Source organism: Nothobranchius furzeri, chromosome 11, assembly GCF_043380555.1.
Source record: "Nothobranchius furzeri strain GRZ-AD chromosome 11, NfurGRZ-RIMD1, whole genome shotgun sequence".
NCBI lineage: Eukaryota > Metazoa > Chordata > Actinopteri > Cyprinodontiformes > Nothobranchiidae > Nothobranchius > Nothobranchius furzeri.
In genome coordinates this window covers 3,776,402-3,794,406 of record NC_091751.1, presented here as the reverse complement: position 1 = coordinate 3,794,406, position 18,005 = coordinate 3,776,402, and the positions used below count along the sequence as shown (strand labels likewise).

At 43.5% G+C, this 18,005-nt stretch overlaps 1 protein-coding gene across 1 annotated transcript; it reads right to left on the bottom strand.

Moving 5' to 3' along the window:
- Positions 1 to 1,639: 1,639 nt before the first annotated feature.
- On the bottom strand, positions 1,640 to 5,372 carry LOC129160169 (spectrin alpha chain, non-erythrocytic 1-like). Its single transcript, XM_070556191.1, has 5 exons — positions 4,687 to 5,372; positions 4,399 to 4,616; positions 3,883 to 3,975; positions 3,668 to 3,772; positions 1,640 to 3,595 (listed from the first exon to the last, which is right to left on the bottom strand). The coding sequence occupies exons 3-5, from the start codon at positions 3,946 to 3,948 to the stop codon at positions 3,431 to 3,433; spliced, it is 336 nt and encodes a 111-aa protein (XP_070412292.1). The 5' UTR covers positions 3,949 to 3,975; positions 4,399 to 4,616; positions 4,687 to 5,372; the 3' UTR covers positions 1,640 to 3,430.
- Positions 5,373 to 18,005: the final 12,633 nt, after the last annotated feature.

Here is an 18,005-nt window from a genome sequence, read left to right as displayed (position 1 = left end):
AACATGATCTTTCTGCTGTACCCATCAATTCCACCATGTATCACAATTTTCCACCTAAAAATTTCAAATAAATAATTTTGAGCCGTTTGTGTATGGACTTCATTTAAATATTGAAATTAACCATTTTCAAACAGACTGACCTGATTAACTTGTGATTTCCATCAATGTGCCAAAGGGCCATGGGAGATGGCACAGAGTAGGCTCTTCTTGGAACAATGTTGATACCAAGTCCACGGCATATGGTACCAACTGGATCCACGTGTCAATGTCTATCACTCTTGATCTTTGAAGTCTTAAAGAACACAAAGACAGATCATTAAATTTGACACTGAATTCATATTTTAATAAATTTACTAATTATTTCATTTTATTTATTTGTATCAACACCCACCTCAATCCCATGCCGTTTAGATATCCGCTGACGGTTTTTATTCCAGAATTGGGAAACTCCTGAATGAAGTCACTTACCACCCTGATAAGATCCTCATTAGAAATATCACTGTAGTGCATTCTGACCGACAATCCATTCTCTGTCATTCGTCTTCTTATGGTTCTGGAGCTTACTCCAAATAACCTTGCAATTTCTCTCACAGTAAAATTAAATTCTAAGAGAAACTGGAGTTGTTCCCCGGAAATGTCCCAAAGCGGACGTCCTCTGTCACCTGAATGAATAGTGGCAGCCTTGAATCCTTGAGCTGGGTGTTTTTCTTCCAAAAACAAAAGCACGCAATGCATGCTGTTTATGACATCATCCATGTCAGTAAACACACCAAAATGCATACATCTAACTACAATAGCCTGTAGTTCCTCATAGCGACAACGAATATAATCTAGATCACATATGTCAGAGTCAAGGCCCGCGGGCCAGATGCGGCCCACGGAGCATTTTTATGTGGCCCGCGAGATAAATATCAAAAATATATTAAAACTGGCCCGCTGGCCGATTTTACCGCAAAGACTACAACTCCCATGATGCTTTGCGGCGCCAGCGCGGAGCAGACGCGCCCCCTCCTTTGTGTTTTTTCAGCGCCGAGGCAGTCAGAGGTAGTTGGGTGTCTGCAGCTCCGCTGTCTCGGACAAACTACGCTCCTCTCACTCAGCGCCGAGTTCACTCAGCTGTTTTCTGACGTTGAAGCCCAGAAACGGAGATTCTAGCCGCTAAGTAACGTGTTCACGACTGAAAGAGAAAGTTTTCCAACTAACGTCCAGACAGAGCTGATATAACTCCAGCGAGCAGCCACACGCTCAAACCAGCATGACTCTGTGGCTGCTGTCGTGTTTCCTCCCCGACACCATAGACTGTACATACTGGACAAACGGATTCCATAGACTCCAATAACACGTTTTTTGTCCATAATGGGAGGTGGCCACCACCGCCATTTTGACCGTGTCACAGGTTCCGTCCAGCCCAGACAATTCCATAAAAGGGAAGAGAGGAGGCGCTGATGGTGGGGCTGTAAGGCTGGGATCGAGTGACGAACTAGCTACGAGCTAACCTGAAGCTAACCCTGGCTAACCCAAAGCTAAAGCGGAGGTGGGAGCCGAGCTAACGGATGTAGCCACCTAGCTTCAATTCAACCGGAGCTAACTGGAACACCCAACGACCTGACCCTCACACAGAGTTTAGGTGGAGGTTTTCTGCGCCTGTTCGTGAGAAGTACCTGTATTAAAAAAGTTTTAAATCGGTAAGTTTATGATTTATTTCCGTAATGAAAACATTTTGCTTTGAGCAAGTTTTCAGTACAGTTTATTTGGGCGCTATCACTCCTGAGTCGCACCAGCCATTAAATGTATCATGAAGAAGAGAAAATATATTTAAGTCGTATTTTGGGGGGACATTTTATTATCTTTCTTACAAAATCTGAGACCAAGCGTTTCACATACCACCACAAGCACCGGTAACCATAACAGAATGAACAGCCAGCAGAGGAGAGGATGGCGGTGTTTCAAACCCTCCCGGCCGGCGTGGAGAGCTCATTCCTGGGCTGGAGCCGGCCCTCAGCACCCCACCACAGGCTCTAACAGATGCTGGCGGTGTTTCATATATTTCCAAAACGTAATACTTGTTTGTATCTTGTACAGCCAACTAGCCTTTATTCTGGACTCGGTACAATTTACCAAAAGTAAAGAGACATTATACAGATGAAGTAAGCACAAGATAACTTACTGGAAGACACGGAATTATCATCAGAACCAGAACAAGAGAGCCTGATAACAGTTATGTGAAAATAACAGTTAAAAAGTATGTATGTGTAATAGAAATAAAAATATATTAGAATTAGTGTAACTCACTGTGATCCAAACAATAAATCAGCCATAGCTGATTAGTAAATATGACATGAGGTCTGGGAGTTTTTAAGTTTCATTCTTTTATTACATTTTTTTCTTAGATCTGTTTAAATGTCACCATGGCAGCCTGTGTGTCTCCAACATCAGCTACACAACACAGCAAGTGTAAGTTCCTGTCTTGACCACTTCATGTATGGTTTTGTACTTTAAACAATTATGACAAACCTGTTATTTTTTCCTCCATAGCCATTTGGATCATTGGAGACAGCTGAGTGAGGCGTGGTGCCCAGAGAGCTGCAGAGACCGTCGGAGACAACCTTGGCCTCCCTGACGTCTGTGTCTCCTGGTTTGGTTGGGGCGGACCATCGACATACATACATGTGCCGACACTTTGCGCCCTGTTTTATAAAATGTAGTGTTAAAAATAAATGTTTTTGCTCAATTACTGGAATTTCTTTGGTTAAGACAAAAGTGAGGAATAATCATTTACAAGTTATTTGTACAACAGGCCCATTTTAAATCCCAACAGTTTCTTAGCAGCCAATAGAAATGTGTTCTTTACTAACTTTACTTGGTTTGAAAATCTTACTAAAATAAACGTGAGTGCCGTATTGCAAAACCCAATCATACTTGTTATGTAAACATTAGCTTTGTAGATATTTTTTACAGATATATATTTGTGTGCAACAAAAACCAAACTTAAATAATTTGTCATTCTTTATTGAAAAACAACAAAATACAGGTATACAGAAGTGTGGGAAAATGATAATGTGAAAGTATTGCACTATAAATGAAGTGAGATGAGATGAAGGTGAGATGAAGGTGGACGCCAGCGGGCTGGACGCCGGACGAAGAAACCTGGAGATGGATCGCTCAGACAGGAAGGGAAGAGCTTCCTCTTACCTTGATGGAATTAAAGTTAGCCGTCGTCTGAACGCCCAACCGTACGGTTTGAGGTCAAAGGTCACAGGAAACACACACCAGTCAGCAGTCATACAGATGCATAAAGATAACTGTAGCCATGGCAACCAGCTGACATGTCCCCACTTTCACCAGCACCTGGTGCCTGCCGGGTCACCTGAATTCCTGTGTGATGTCAGCACGGTCGGCCGTGACTGCGGCCATCAGAGGTGACCTCTGATCAGCTGAATGAACTCACCTTCCAGGGTGACGCCGTGTTAGAGTCAGCTTCATCCTGTAAACAAACAAACAAACAAACAAATGAGTGGTAACAAAAACACCACGTCTGGTTCTGGTGGAGGACAACATGCACCTTTCCAGGAGCAGAACCCAGATGTTCTTGTTGCTACAAACAGAGACGAGCAGAGTTAAACCAGGAAGTGAGAGGGACCAGCTGCTGCAGACAGGTGACGCTCACCTGAGCCTGAACCATAGGAGCCTCCTCAGCCATCAGACCTTCTGACTCCAGTTCAGATGCCACCTTGTTGATGTCCCTCAGGCGGGACTCGTTGGCCTTCAGGTCCTGCAGGACAAAAGCACCTGCTGATTACCTTGTTGCTGTCGGGTTAACAGGTCTGGTGTTAGAACGTGGTGGATAAGAATGTTCTGACGGGCCGAGGGTTCTGAACTCACCCTGCAGGACTGGGCCTGCTCCTTCAGGGCCTGGATGCTGCTGCTGTAAGCCGACAGGTCCGACATCAGGGCCTCGTGCTTCTTCAGGAGAGCCTGTGGAGCAGAACATCAGAACCTTCAGCTCGTCTGACACAAGTGGAGCTTTCTCGCAGCGATGGTCCAATCGGATCCGCCACCGTAAAACAAACCCTGCTCAGTTCACCGCAGACGCAGCTCTGCGGGTGTTTAGTGGAAAAGCGTGAGCCTTCTGCCAGCTGCCACGTGTCATGGCTGCTCTGCAGCGGGAACACACATCACAGCTTGTAAACCGTTTGAAATAAGAGCGACGGGAACACGTTTGTCATCACTTCCTGTGCGAGGCCAGCACTTCTACCCCTAACCCATGAGACGCTCAAACGAGCAACGACGTCTGGTAGACAACCGAAGGAAATGACAAATACAGAAACACTAATTATGAAGGACTGGAAAGAGAGCAAAGAAAAGCGATTGGAGTTTCTCAGGAAGGGACTTCCATACCTCGGCCAAGTCCTCGTCTTTCCCTTAGTCTGGACTTCCAACGATGGGCTCCTTCTCCCTCATCCAGGACTCGGCCTCATTAGCATCCGCAAAGTACTGCTGGGCCTGCAGAGAGTCCTCCAGGTCCTGCCTCCTCTGGGACGCCTTGGCCTTCAGCGTGTCCCAACGTCCATGAAGCTCCCACAGTTTAGTCTTCACTTCCTCACCAGCGAAGTGACCTGGACCCAAAAAAAGTGAGCCAGAACCTGCAGACACCTCAGAAACATGTCAGGACCAGACCTGCTCTACCTTCCTCCACCATGGTCTCTCCTTTCTGGGTGACAGCCTTGATGCGAGGTTCATGACCTGTGATCTCAGCCTGCAGAGCCTGGTGCTTCTTCAGCAGGTTCTGGACACCAATCAGGTCCTTCCCTGAGGACACATGTTAGAGTTCAGCATTATGCAGTAGACAGACCAGTTTAACCCAGGGGTTTCTTTCTTCTACAATCTGCTCTTTAACTGTATTATTTCCTGCTATTTCAGCTGTTAACTTTATTTTTTCTCTAAGTGTTTTTCTCCCCAGAAGAAGCTACAATGGTGTTCTGCTGAGCTGTGGTGGCCTCATGGAGGGGGCCATCGGCTAGCACACTGCTGCTAACCACTTAAACATTCTCCCTCTCCTGATAATAACATTTTACTTTCTTTGATGTTGGATGTGGTGCTACTAGTTTACCCGTTTAATTATAGATTCACTAGGATAAATACAATAAAGTTTATCTCTCGCCAAATAGAATATTTACTGTGGCGAGCCCGTGAAGAGGTGTAGGAGAATGCGACAAATTTGACTGTTAAAAAGTCTGTTATGTACAAAAAACACAATATCATCACACTATTTTGGACCGATACATGACAGGATACCACAGAACAGCTCTCCGCCCTCTGCTGTCCGGTCCGGGAATTGCTTTGCAACACTCCCCAGGAGACGAGAAGTATGAGAGCTAAACGTCCCCGTCCGTGCGTGCGTGTCTCTCCCTGTTGGAGCTGACAGAGAAGCATGAATCAGGCTTTATTGTAGCTGTCAATTGTTGCTTGATAAGCAGAAACTGTCACCTTCAAAACACCTCCTCTGCACAGGTGTTTCTTTGTAATTAGGAACAGGAATAAAGTTATAGAGGTCAGCAGGTAAAAAATCAGCTTAAATTAATTTCACCATTAGAACAAAGGATGTTGTGTAGGCGTGAGATCACCAAAGATGATAGGGTCTTTTAAATCTTACTTTCAGATAAGCTGATGACGTTCAAAACTTACCTTGTCATTCCTACTTACCTGTTCTTCCCTTCTTGGAACAGGTTTTTTGACCTTAAAGGACGAGAAGATTGTAGGTACGGCTGTGTCCTTCAGGCAAACTCTCCCCTAAAATAAAAAAAAACATAATTACTTAATTAAAAAAAAGAGATTCACATATACACACATCAGACAAGGTCAGCTTCTGAAGAACACACTGGTACACCAGAGCACTGTGTGTGTGAGTGAATGTGCTTGCATGTGTGTGTGTAAAAGGCATGTGTAGTGTTTGTTATTTATAAAGCATATGTTGTTGGATTTTATCCAGAATCGAGACTTTGAAAATATATAGTTTAATTACAGTTTGATTTATTTGACATCTGTATAATGTTTATTATTTTGTTTTTTTCCCCCTAAATGTCTAACGTTTTAGTTTAACATGAATATTTGTCATTCATCCCAATACATAAAGTTACACATTAAAGACTGTCCAAAAATTAATTTGTTTCTCTGAGTAATCCACAGAAGAAGAGTCAATGAGCAAATTACGTAAAGCTAAACTAGAACTTCATGAAATTATTGACAAAAAGACACAATTTTTAGAACAAAGACTACGAATAGAAAACTTCAAACATAGTAATAAATCAGGTAAATTCTTAGCTAGCCAATTAAAAATAAATAAAGAGAAAACTACCATATCTGCTGTTAAAGACTCAACCGGGAATATAGTTAATGACCCTGAAAGAATAAACAACACCTTCAGAGACTTTTACCAAACGTTGTACTCACCACAGATAAACCCATCAGATAATGAGATCAATACGTTCCTTGACAGGATAACACTTCCTAAATTATCAGACAGCCAAGTTACAGTCCTGGACTTGCCACTAACATCAGCGGAGCTCCAGGAAGCCCTTAAATCCATAACTAATAGGAAAGCTCCAGGTCCAGACGGGTTCCCAGTAGAATTCTACAAAGAATTCTGGATCATTCTGGCTCCTACATTTTTCAGAATGGTGAGGGAAATCGAAGAGAGCGGCAGATTACAGCCAAACATGAATTCAGCCAATATTAGTCTCTTGTTAAAACCAGGCAAAGACCCAGCATTTCCAACCAGCTATCGCCCAATTTCTCTTATTAATGTTGATCTCAAAATAATCTGTAAAGCCCTGGCCAAAAGATTAGAGAAGGTAACCCCCTTCATAATACACCCTGACCAAACTGGTTTCATTAAGGGTAAACAGTCATCCACAAACTCGCGTAGATTACTTAATTTGATAGAATTCTCTTACAGTAGAAACATAGAAACTAGTATATTATCTCTAGATGCAGAAAGGCTTTTGATAGAGTTAACTGGAAGTTCTTATTTGCATTTTACATAAATTTGGTTTTGGGAACTTCTTCATAAACTGGCTACAAACATTATATAGTTCACCAACAGCACGTGTCAGGACGAACGACCAAATATCAACTAGCTTCTGTCTTCAGAGGGGGACCAGGCAGGGATGCCCACTCTCCCCCTCACTATTTGCTATCTTTATTGAACCACTAGCAACAGCAATTAGGCAAACAACTGACATTAAAGGGATAAAGTGTAAGAAAATAGAACATAAGATCAGTCTTTATGCAGATGATGTTTTACTCTTTCTCCAGAATTCTCAATCCTCTCTCTTCCAAGCAATAGAACTGATAAACTCTTTTTCCAGAGTTTCAGATTACTCTATAAACTGGTTAAAATCCACAGTTCTACCAATTAATTTCTCATTTGTCAATTTGCTTAATACACAATTGGAGTCAGGGAATATCACATACCTGGGAATTAATATCTCTCCCAAGTTAGCAGATCTAACCAAACTAAACTACATCCCACTTTTAAGGAAAGTGGAAGATGATCTTGCAAGATGGAAATCCTTACCAATATCACTCATGGGGAGAGTTGCTACAATTAAAATGATGGTCTTACCCAGAATAAATTACTTATTCTCGATGATCCCAAACAAACCACCAGCTGACTGGTTTAAATCTCTGGACTCCTCAATTACTAAATTCCTTTGGCAGGATAAACCTCCACGAATTAGCTTAAAAACGCTTCAGAAGACCAAAGACAGAGGAGGACTGGATTTACACAACTTTTATTATTATTTCTTAGCCAACAGGCTGCAATATATACCAAGATGGTTGCAAGATAACCCATTAGATGAGTCCTGGTTAGATATAGAACAGACACTTTGCAATACGATAGAGCTCTCAGACTTACCATTTATTAGCTCAAGCATAAGAAAACATGAAAGCTTCAAAAGTATTAATATCAGCACCTCTCTGACAGCATGGTGGGAGTATCTTAAAATGACCGAGTCTTCACTAGTACCATGCAGACACACACCTATCTGGAATAATCCTGACATTTTGCAAAACAACAAAATGATTAACCTTCCTGACTGGAAAAATAAAGGAATCCTATACCTGGAACACATATATGAAGGATTGGACTTCATTCCATTTAATCAAATAGTCTCCCAATTTGGAATGGATAAGAATAGCTTTTTCACCAAATTAAATCTGTAGTTAAACAAAAATTTAAGCTCAATAAAATAGAATTACAAACACCACCAAGGGTATTAGACTTTTATAATCTCAAACCCCCCAAACTACTGTCTAAAGTGTATAAGACACTGTCCAAAATAGACGATAAAATTGCAATCCCTATTGAAAAATGGGAGGTGGATCTATCAGTTAGCTTTGACCAGGACTTCTGGTCCCAAACTTGTTTAAAAACTTTTAAAATGATCAGACACCCCAATTTATACACTATACAGGTCATCGGATGTTCAAGATGGGGTTTGTGTCGTCTGACACCTGTACACACTGCACAAACAACATTCCTGACAATTACATTCATGCACTGTGGTCCTGCCCACCTGTCCAGGAATTTTGGGGTAGAGTATGTGAGGATCTGTCAAAATGTCTGAAATGTCATATCCCAACTTCCCCCTCTCTTTGTTTACTGGGAAAGCTGGACGATGTCCCGATTGAAACATCTTTGGTTCACGTGGTTCTGACTGCCATATGCATCGCTAAGAAAACTATCCTCTTGAATTGGAAAAACAGAGAAACTCTCTGCATTAACCAGTATAGAAATCTTTTGTAGATCATATTGCACTTGATATAGCCTCTGCTTCCACTTCAGATGAATCTCTCTGGGCCCCTTTGATCGGTTCCATCACATAGCGAGGGTGGGGGGCCGTTGATGTTGTCCTACGAGATGGTGTAGGTGGGGGGGTGTGGGGTCTGAGTTTGGAGTATCCGGATGTTCCCTGGAGGTGGGTTCACTGGGGGTGTCTGGGACTGGGGGGGCGTTGCCCCCCTCTGGAGGTGCTTGGGTTGCCTCGGGGGGTGGACTACTGGTAGTTGTGAGTGGGGCCCCTTGGGGGGCTTGGCGGCGGCCATGGGTCACTGCCTGGCGGCTGCAATGCCCCTGGGCGGGTCTGGGTGGGGGCCTGGGGGCTCGGGGTTTGGGGGTGGCCGGCCTCGGGTGGGGATCTAGGCAGGGCCTTGGGGGTCGGGTCCTGACATGTATGCTGCCGGGAAGAAGGCAGGAACACGCAGCAGTGCCTGGCACGGGTTCGGGGGCCTCAGGTAGACCTTGGCTCCTCTGCTGTTCCATCACAGGGGAGGGGGGAGGTTCAGGAGGGGGAGGACCCAACCTTACCTGGATGTCCCATGTCTTATATATTCTGGACGTTGTGCAAATGCAGGGATGGGCATAGATATTCTGCTGGGGTGGGGCTGGGTTGGTGCCCTCGGACTCCGTGGGGCTCTGTAATGCTGCTGCTTTGGACCCTGGCAGGATGGGCTGGGGTCTCCATGCCCTGGGTGGCAGTTTTACAACAGAGGTGCCTATTGGGGCCAGTAGGGGAGCTGGCTCCCTGGAGGGCGAAGCCCAGCCAGCCATTCCTCCCCATCCCCGCATTTTTCTCTCCTCCTGCTCCCTCACATCATCACACAAACATACACATAGGATCTTGGAGGGTGGGCAAGTCAGGGAGTGCGGGTATGGACCCCATTTCCGCATTCCTGTGGCAACCTACCCCCCAATTTTATTTGCACCTTATACACTTCCACTGACGACATTCCACACAAACACACACTTAGGGCCTTGGGAGTGAGCACATTCAACGGCATTTGGCAGGGGGATATTTCAGCCTCCTCCCGGGTGCCGGTGCCCACTTCCAATTTTAAACCGCACTTAGACACTGATGGCTGAGGGTGTAAGTGGGGTGGTGCGGTGGCACCAGCTGGCATAGGCCGGATGATGCCCGCACTGCCCACTCACCACAGCCATGGAATACACCTCATGATCACACAACACTATATTGGAGCAGGCTGAGGGAGACTAGGGGTCTCAACCACCTCTGTTGTTGCTAGGCCTCCTGGGGCTGGAGAATAGGAGGGAGATCTGGCCATCTGGTTGGGGTTTGGGGTGGTGGGTTGCTGTGCTCGGCGTTGGGCGGGGGAGCCTGCTCATCAGCACCCCAGCAGAAAGGGTCAAACTCTGGTTACCGGTGATGGTTGTACCCAGTGTGAAGCAGTACCGGGACCAGAGTGAATAGGGTGTGTATGGGGAGCATGAATGGGTGTCCGGCGTGCATTTTTGTAAGTCTTGGGTTGTATGTGCATGTGTGAGCATGAGGGAGGGAGTGTGTGACTGTGTTTGTGTATGATTGTATATGTCAGGTGGGGCCTTTGACTCCTCCCCTCTCCTGGAACCTCTCTTGATGATATAGATCTCTGTGCCCCCTCCCCCTGCCACACCTGGTGTGAGGGGTTGTGCCATGGTCTGCCTGAGTGTTCGTGGCAACCGGGTCTGGGGGTTTAAGATTCAGGCATCTGCCTGATAGATCCCGGTGGCTGCCTGGTGGGGTCTGGGTCCCTGGGCTCTGCTGGGTCCCCGGCGGGGGAGGTCACACCTGGGTCCCGGGTCGCTGGGTCCCGGGCTCGGCCGGCTAGGGGGTTGGAGGCTGCGGGCGGGCCTGTGGGCTTGACGCTGATATCTCCCGGGACTCTGCCGGCTGCTGGTTGTGGCCCCCCGGGGCGATCCTCTGTGCCTCTCGAGGGGGGCAGGGGCTTTCCTGGTTGCAGTCTCCTTGGGGTTCCTGTGTTCTAGGGCAGCACCTGGATCTCTGGGACTTGGAGCTCCCCCCGTCTCCTGCACATCTTTGGGGGGCGGATCTGTGGTCCCTCGCACTCTCTGTTGGACGCTCCTATAGAGAAACCTTACATAAACAAGCGCGTGTACACACACAGGTGCTCACATGGTGCTCTCAAAAGTATGGGCTTGGGAACGTTAAACACAGGTCTTAAGACTATGGTGGGCACTTAATGCACTGTGATTTATTATCGTGATTATTCAGTTAAGCAATGTTGATTATATATTTTCTTCATCAAGTTGACGCAGTGATAGCTAGATCTTGTTGTATTGTTGTTGTGTCCCTTTTTTTGTTGCCTTTTTCTGCAGGTCTAGAAGCAGACTCTTGTTCATTGTTTATTTTTGTGGAACACCGCCCCCCCCCCCCTCCTCTCTCCCCACCTTTTCTTTTCCTTTCTCTTTCACCTCTGTCTCCGTGTCTGGTCGGAATTAATATGCATTCAACAACAATAACAATAAAGTTTTAAGTATCAGGCGTGACATTAAAAGCAAACGCTTTGATGCTCCACCTGAGAGTAAATCTGTAAGGCTTGTCACCAGCATTCAGACATCAATTCTGCTTGCTTCACAGCCAGACAGGACACGGTAAAAAAAAAAAAAAAAGAAAATAGATAAAATTAAACTTGATTACCACCAGAGCCAGGCGCACTGCACCGTTATCTCCGTCACTGTAAATGAGGGAAAAACAAAATGATCGGATCCTTTTCTGACCTTCCCCACCTACAAAGTTTAATTACAACAATCAAACGTGACAGAGCCTGGATTTGTATTCTGAACAGTCTAAAAATGTTTTAAAAAGAAACGTATGACAAAAGTGGCACCTGCTCAGTAAAACCACCAACAGGGTGAAAAACTATTGTAGGCAGAGACGGGCTACAACTTCTGGATCTATTTTATATAAATCGTTTTATAGATTATCTACTTATGAAAGATAACTTTGACGTACACGAGCGACCGGTACCGGCTGCTGTCACTTGTTGTGTTTTCTTTAATGTAGGAAACGGGTAATAATGGCTCTTTGATGGGAACAGGTTGCCAACCCCTGGTATAAGTGTTTCAATTTTTTTTTATGAATTTGATTAAAAATAAAGGAGCCAGGCCCGTGTCCGAGGTAATTACACAGTCATTGGCCTGAAGCCCGGCCCGAGGGCCGTCGGGCCGGGCCGACCCGAGGGCCTAGGGCTTCAGTGCAGGGCTCTACTACAAGTTATGGCATGTGTCATTTCAGATACCATAAAATATTCAACAAAAAATCTAGATGCTGGAGGCTGTATTCTGAGAAGGTGGCAAAAGACTACTCCTACATCCCAGAGATCCAAACCATGATCGTCAAACAACGTTTGACAAGCAAGAAAGGTCTTCCTCGACGCTACAAGCTAAGGCCTGAGGATCCAAGGCGTTACAGTTTGCTGTCCGGAGTCCCTGCACCATCAACAGAGGAACTTCTACAACACCTACGGACTTGCGGTGATGGTAAAATAAAACATTATCTGCCTTACATCTTCCACACAATAGTCCATTGCTAATTGAGTTGATTTTTTATTTACAGGTAAAACTTTGCCACAGACATAGGTGTTGGGGGAGGCAAGAGAAAACCCCAAACCTTCTTTATTTTTGTTTCCTGTGTTTTTTGTTTGTTTGTTTGTTTGAAAATAAAGATATATTTTGGGGAAATAAGGACTAATAATTTAAAAATGTATGTAAAATGCTGGAGGTAGATATAAGTTTTTGTTGTGCAGGAGTTTTAAAATTTATGGTATTTTTACAAATGCAACAGAGAGTTGTGCTTTAGAACACTTTATTAGAGCATCAAACAAATTTATAAAAAACAAACTTATGTAAAATATCAAATATATACATTTATTTACAATCGTCTTGGAATAAAACCAGTGTAGTTACCATTGGGGTCAGGGAATTTTTCCCTTATCCTCCAGACAACAGCTTGGGATTATTACTCTGCGCCCTCCACCAAGTTTTCCATGCTGCCATGCTACAAATTGTCTGTAAGCTGCATGGCGGAACTGTCAGTTGTCCTCACCAGGGTCCGGGTCATCATAAACCGCTCGAAACTCATTCCACAATGTTCTGGCCAGGCGAAGACACCATTTTGCAAAATAAACTCCTCCATGTGTGGTACAGCTGAAAAAACATGTCTGGGGAGGCTGTTGGCAGCATTTCTTTTCCAAATCAGTTGGCATATCTCTGCAGTGGGAGCATACACACCATGAAGGTTGATTGGATGTTGGAGGTGTTGTGCCAGGTGGACCAGAGAGGGCAAGTACATCAAAGAGAACACCAGTGTCTGTCCAGCACCATGGTAAGGACGTCAATAGCCTGCTGAGGGTTCAGGTTCTGTATGTGTCGCTACAAAAGTGGAAAGAGATGCTACAGCAACAGATTTTAGGATCATTTAGTGTAATTTTGTTATGCTTACACGTTCAAAGTCTATTCGCTCCGAACAAAGATTCCGAACTCAAGAGAGATCTTCATCTCCAAGGTCCACAGCTGAGTGTCTCGCACTTCTTCGGCCTCTGGATGCACCACGGCTTTGAGATGATGGTGGGCATCTCCTTTTTGCACCACGTCTTGAGGATGCAATAGGAGGTTCAAACTCTTCCTCAGAGAATTCCTCAATCACTGAAATCTAAATTGTATTAGAATAAAAAAATTATACTAATATAAAAAGTATTCTTGCATATTAATCAATTTTGACACAGATCAGGTTTACATCTAGTCAAAATTTGGGCTAAACCAACAATAACCAGAAACCCTATGAAAACAACCATGATTATAGGAGGACTACACAGAATGCAGTGTTTATTCATGATTTCCACATAAATAATATGCTTTGATATATTCATCCCATCTTGAATGGCAAAGCAATTAAAAATAAGCTAATTACTCGTAATAAAATGCTAACAATTTGATAGGATTAATTTTATTTACAATATAGATTGTCAACTGTTACTGGTATTTTAAAATATAAATATATTTATAGATATTCTTTATAAAATGCCTTTTGTAAACAGTAAGTGTTTAATGTGCTGGTTAAAAACAACTTTCTTACCTCAGATAACTCCATTGCTAACACTAGCTCAGCTCTATTATGAAGAAGCAATGCTCTGGTGTTGACTCAGCTTTTCCTGTGCGTGCACATTAGGAGGCGTGGCTTTTGGCTCTTTCAGGAAGGGTGGGGGAGTGAGCAACAGCCGTTCGAATTTAAAAATCTCCTCCTCACCCTGACGGCGTCATCTTACGGATTGTGCCTTTAAGCACTGTTATCGAATATCGCAGGTTTTCCTAATATTGTGCAGCCCTAACTTTTAACTTACAGGCCAAACTTCTTCAAACAGGTCAATGTGACACTGTGGTGCCGATATGAAGTCTATGAATTAGAGAAAATATTATTAACTAATCCTGCGTATGTCACAACTCAAAGCTGCAAGAGTCTCATGATCTATCCTCTTTGAATAAAGTTCATCTTCCCTGGCTCACATAATGACTTTATTATTTTATAAGAGTTATATAATCATATTTTGTTAAATTAACAATGTGTTAAAGCCTAAGTTTTTTAATATTGTGTCCAATAGTCTACATTAGGGCTGGGCGATATATCGATATTTTTACAATATCCATTTAATTTTTAAACAAGATACAAGATGACTTTATATCTTTATATCGATATAACTGGTCAAACTGCTATGCTGGCGATTAGCCGCTATGCTAGTGATATGTTACTCAGTCTCCAAGCGGTCATTACATGTATTCTCACAAGTTTGCTCAGTCTGAGAGCCTCTGGGTAAATGTGCTGCTCTAAACTTTGCATTTGGCGTCCAGGTTTTTAATTATTTGGGGACGTTCAACGCCAGTGGAGTTCTGTTTTTCCTACTTGTGCGGAGACAAGCCAAACCTCTCCCTCCCCTGTGTAATCAGGAAACATCTACGGATAGCCGGAGTGGCCAAATGACCTCAAATGTATTCTAAGGGTTTGAATAGTAAACTACAGGGTTACCGTTTTTTTTAGAAGGTGAGCTCAACGGGTGAGAAATGTTATGGTTCCGCATTGTTTCCGCTCTGGTTTGCTATGCTAGTAAATACTCCGTTATGAACGATTCTGTTGAAAAAGTGAATCAATACATTTTTAAGCATTTAATCTACTGATTTAAGTATATAATTTCTCAAGACAGCTTGAAGTGAGTTAACTTGTAAATATTTTACAGGAGGAAAAATATTGAGATATATATCGTATATCGGAATTCAGCTAAAAGATAGAGATATACAAGTTTTGGTCCATATCGCCCAGCCCGACTCTACATTAATGAATGATGGGTTAGCATGAATATTTTTCCTGTAATGAATTATTTAAGATCTTAAATTACACCAGATTAGTATTTGTCGATACAGATTATTAACTCATTCACTGCCAGCCGTTTCCCGATCAGAAAAGCCATTCACTGCCAGTGTTTTTCAGTGTTTTCACTGTTTTTTTAAGAGTCACAAAATGCTGCGTGCCAAGATGTGTCAACGTCAAAACTAAGAGATTTATAAATATCGTTATTGCACATGCTTAACCCTAACTCTAATCAGCCCACCTGAAGAACAATAAGTAAGTCAAATGCTTTGTGGTTGAGATGGGTGATTTTGTTGTAAAGTATAAGGAGAGGTGTGGCTGAATGGCTGATTAGAGTTGGTAACCCCAAATTCTTTACTTGTCTTAGAGAGAGTCAGGCATTTTCTGAAAGGGGAAAGTGGTTTAAGTGTGTGTGTGTGTGTGTGTGTGTGTGTGTGTGTGTGTGTGCTTACAGCCTCTGGTGATTCACCCATTATTTGAGGTGCTGCTGGACAGAAAGAAACCTGTTTTACACAATAGTTTTAGTTCTGGTCAAAAGTGTCAGTGAGCTGCATGTAAATAACACAAAGTTTAAGACTGAACTTACGAAATCCAAAAACAGATTCTTTAAATTTGAGGAGACGTGCAACCATTTCATAAGTACTTGACCAGTGTGTGGGGCAGTCATTCACAACAGTTAGGCCGCACTCATCCACTGTCAGTGAGCCATGTCATGTTAGACATTTTGGAGATAAAAAGTCCAAGACTGATATGGTGTGTCAGTAAGGGCTGGTAATTCTTGCTTCTCTGGATTTGCAGTACAATTTAGATGACAAAACTTTCTGTGTGTTGAATTTAGGTGATGGGAGCTTTCCTTGTGATGAACTGTACGATCATATCTGAGAGGTTTGTGACAGCGGCGTATCCATGCTTCATCATTTTTCTTAGAGGTTTGGCTTTTCACCATTCGGACACGATCTGAGCTTTTAAAGAGGTATGGAAGGGAGGGGGCTGTGGGAACTGCGGGGCTAACACAAAAAGAAACTTCATGCGCCATTACACACATTAGGCTAAGGCGGGGGGGCCAAGGCCATCTGGTCGTTGAACAATACGCCATTGATGCTAGGGCGCGGGGGGCAAGGTCAGGGGGTCATTGAACAATAGGCCTGAAAGGTCAAGAGGTCAAAGAACAATAGACCTGTCAAAATGTTTGATGAAAGGTGGGTTATTATATCTCTTTAGTGTTCCATATAGTGTTAGTATGGTTAAAAGGTGTAGTGTAGTTGGTTGTGGTAGCTCTGTGGGGTTGCACTCCTTTCCACTGGACTTAGAAATTAGGCGCCAGTGGTTGCGCGCAATCGGTGTACAGGATAACAGTCAGCTCCCGCCTGGTGCTGTAGTCTGCAACCAGCATTTTACCCGCGATTCCTTCGCCAACATGATGGAGTTTGAAATGGGTTATTCTGCACGTCTCCATTTGAAGAGGGAGGCTGTTAGGTAATTTAATCTATGTTCGGTAATTTAATCTAGCATTATTCACTATTATGTTGCGTATTTTAATTTATACTATTGTTCTTATATTACCTTAAACTTAAATTACCTTAAAGGAAGTCAGAACACCCACACAGAGGGATTAGATTCTTAATTTGGTAAACTGTAACAAACCTATTAAACAGACAGACAATCTCTGCAAAGTGTGAAACTCTGCGGAGGGTGAGAGTGAATCAGACCATCACACACGGAAGCCATTTTCCTCTCACAAAGGAGCCGGAGCTCATGGAGGGGTTTTTATTGAATACAAAATGTTCACACCCACAAATTCCACAATCACAAGAGAAGTTTCTAGAGTTGAGCTAATTTTCCTACCTGACCAGTTTGCTTTTAACTAATGGAAAACACTTTGTTCTTAGAATTCACAGGACAAAGGAAAACTTCAGATACTGGATCAAAATGCCTAAAGCAGAAAGGAGTTTCTGAAAACACCCAAACGTAAAAACAAGTAAGGTCAGGTTTTTCCCCAACACATTTAACAAAAGATTTCACAACAAAGATGAACAAATAAAAATACCTAACAATCCCTCCTGATGTTCATTTTTGTTGTCTTAACAAATCAGAGTAAGATGTCACTAACCCAATAATCAATGAGCACGAATTATGAATTAATACGAGGATTTTAGTTTAACAATAACCCAAACACCAAAATCTACTTTATCCTGCGTGCCTAGCTTTATTAAGATAACCATAACAGATGCAAGAAACTTTAACACGAGTTGATATGAATTATCAGATACCAACAAACTCAGTCGATTCGTTGGATTTCAGGAAATTGCTAGAGGGGGAAAGTTGATGTTAAAACAATGTTTTCCATAGAATGGTGTTGCCCTTCCGTCGCTATGAGACAGACGAGTCATCACAGACCCAGACTCTCCTTCTTCAGCTCAAATGTCCTCGTAAGGACGCCCATCTTCACGCAACGTGAAGTGGGGGGCAGAGAGCCAACCTGCGGTGTGACAGGAGAGAGAGAGACATTCTGAGATGGTGAGGGGATGTCTTTTAGACAGGGAGCCATGAAACCAGACGGGAGATTTGGGGTACTGGATACGTCGTTGGAGGCAGGTCACAGTGTCGTGTGGACGGACCCAGGAGGGGTCTCAAACACCAGATGTTGATTCCGTTGTCCCTCCCAACTGCTGCTATTCCTCTCGTTCCATCAGATGCTGAGGGGCAGTTTCAGAGCAAAGTGCGATCTCCCATCATCAGCAGCGACATGGTGGATTGGCCCTGCAAGCTGAAGGCAGATCGTTTACT

What these genes read in the sequence shown, in the direction of transcription:
- LOC129160169 (XM_070556191.1), bottom strand. Translation starts at nt 3,948, where the DNA reads ATGTCGGACCTGTCGGCTTACAGCAGCAGCATCCAGGCCCTGAAGGAG. An exon ending in AGCAGGCCCAGTCCTGCAGG is followed by an intron (nt 3,773 to 3,882) that starts GTGAGTTCAGAA and finishes TTTGTCCTGCAG; the next exon opens with GACCTGAAGGCCAACGAGTC. An exon ending in CTCCTATGGTTCAGGCTCAG is followed by an intron (nt 3,596 to 3,667) that starts GTGAGCGTCACC and finishes CTCTGTTTGTAG; the next exon opens with CAACAAGAACATCTGGGTTC.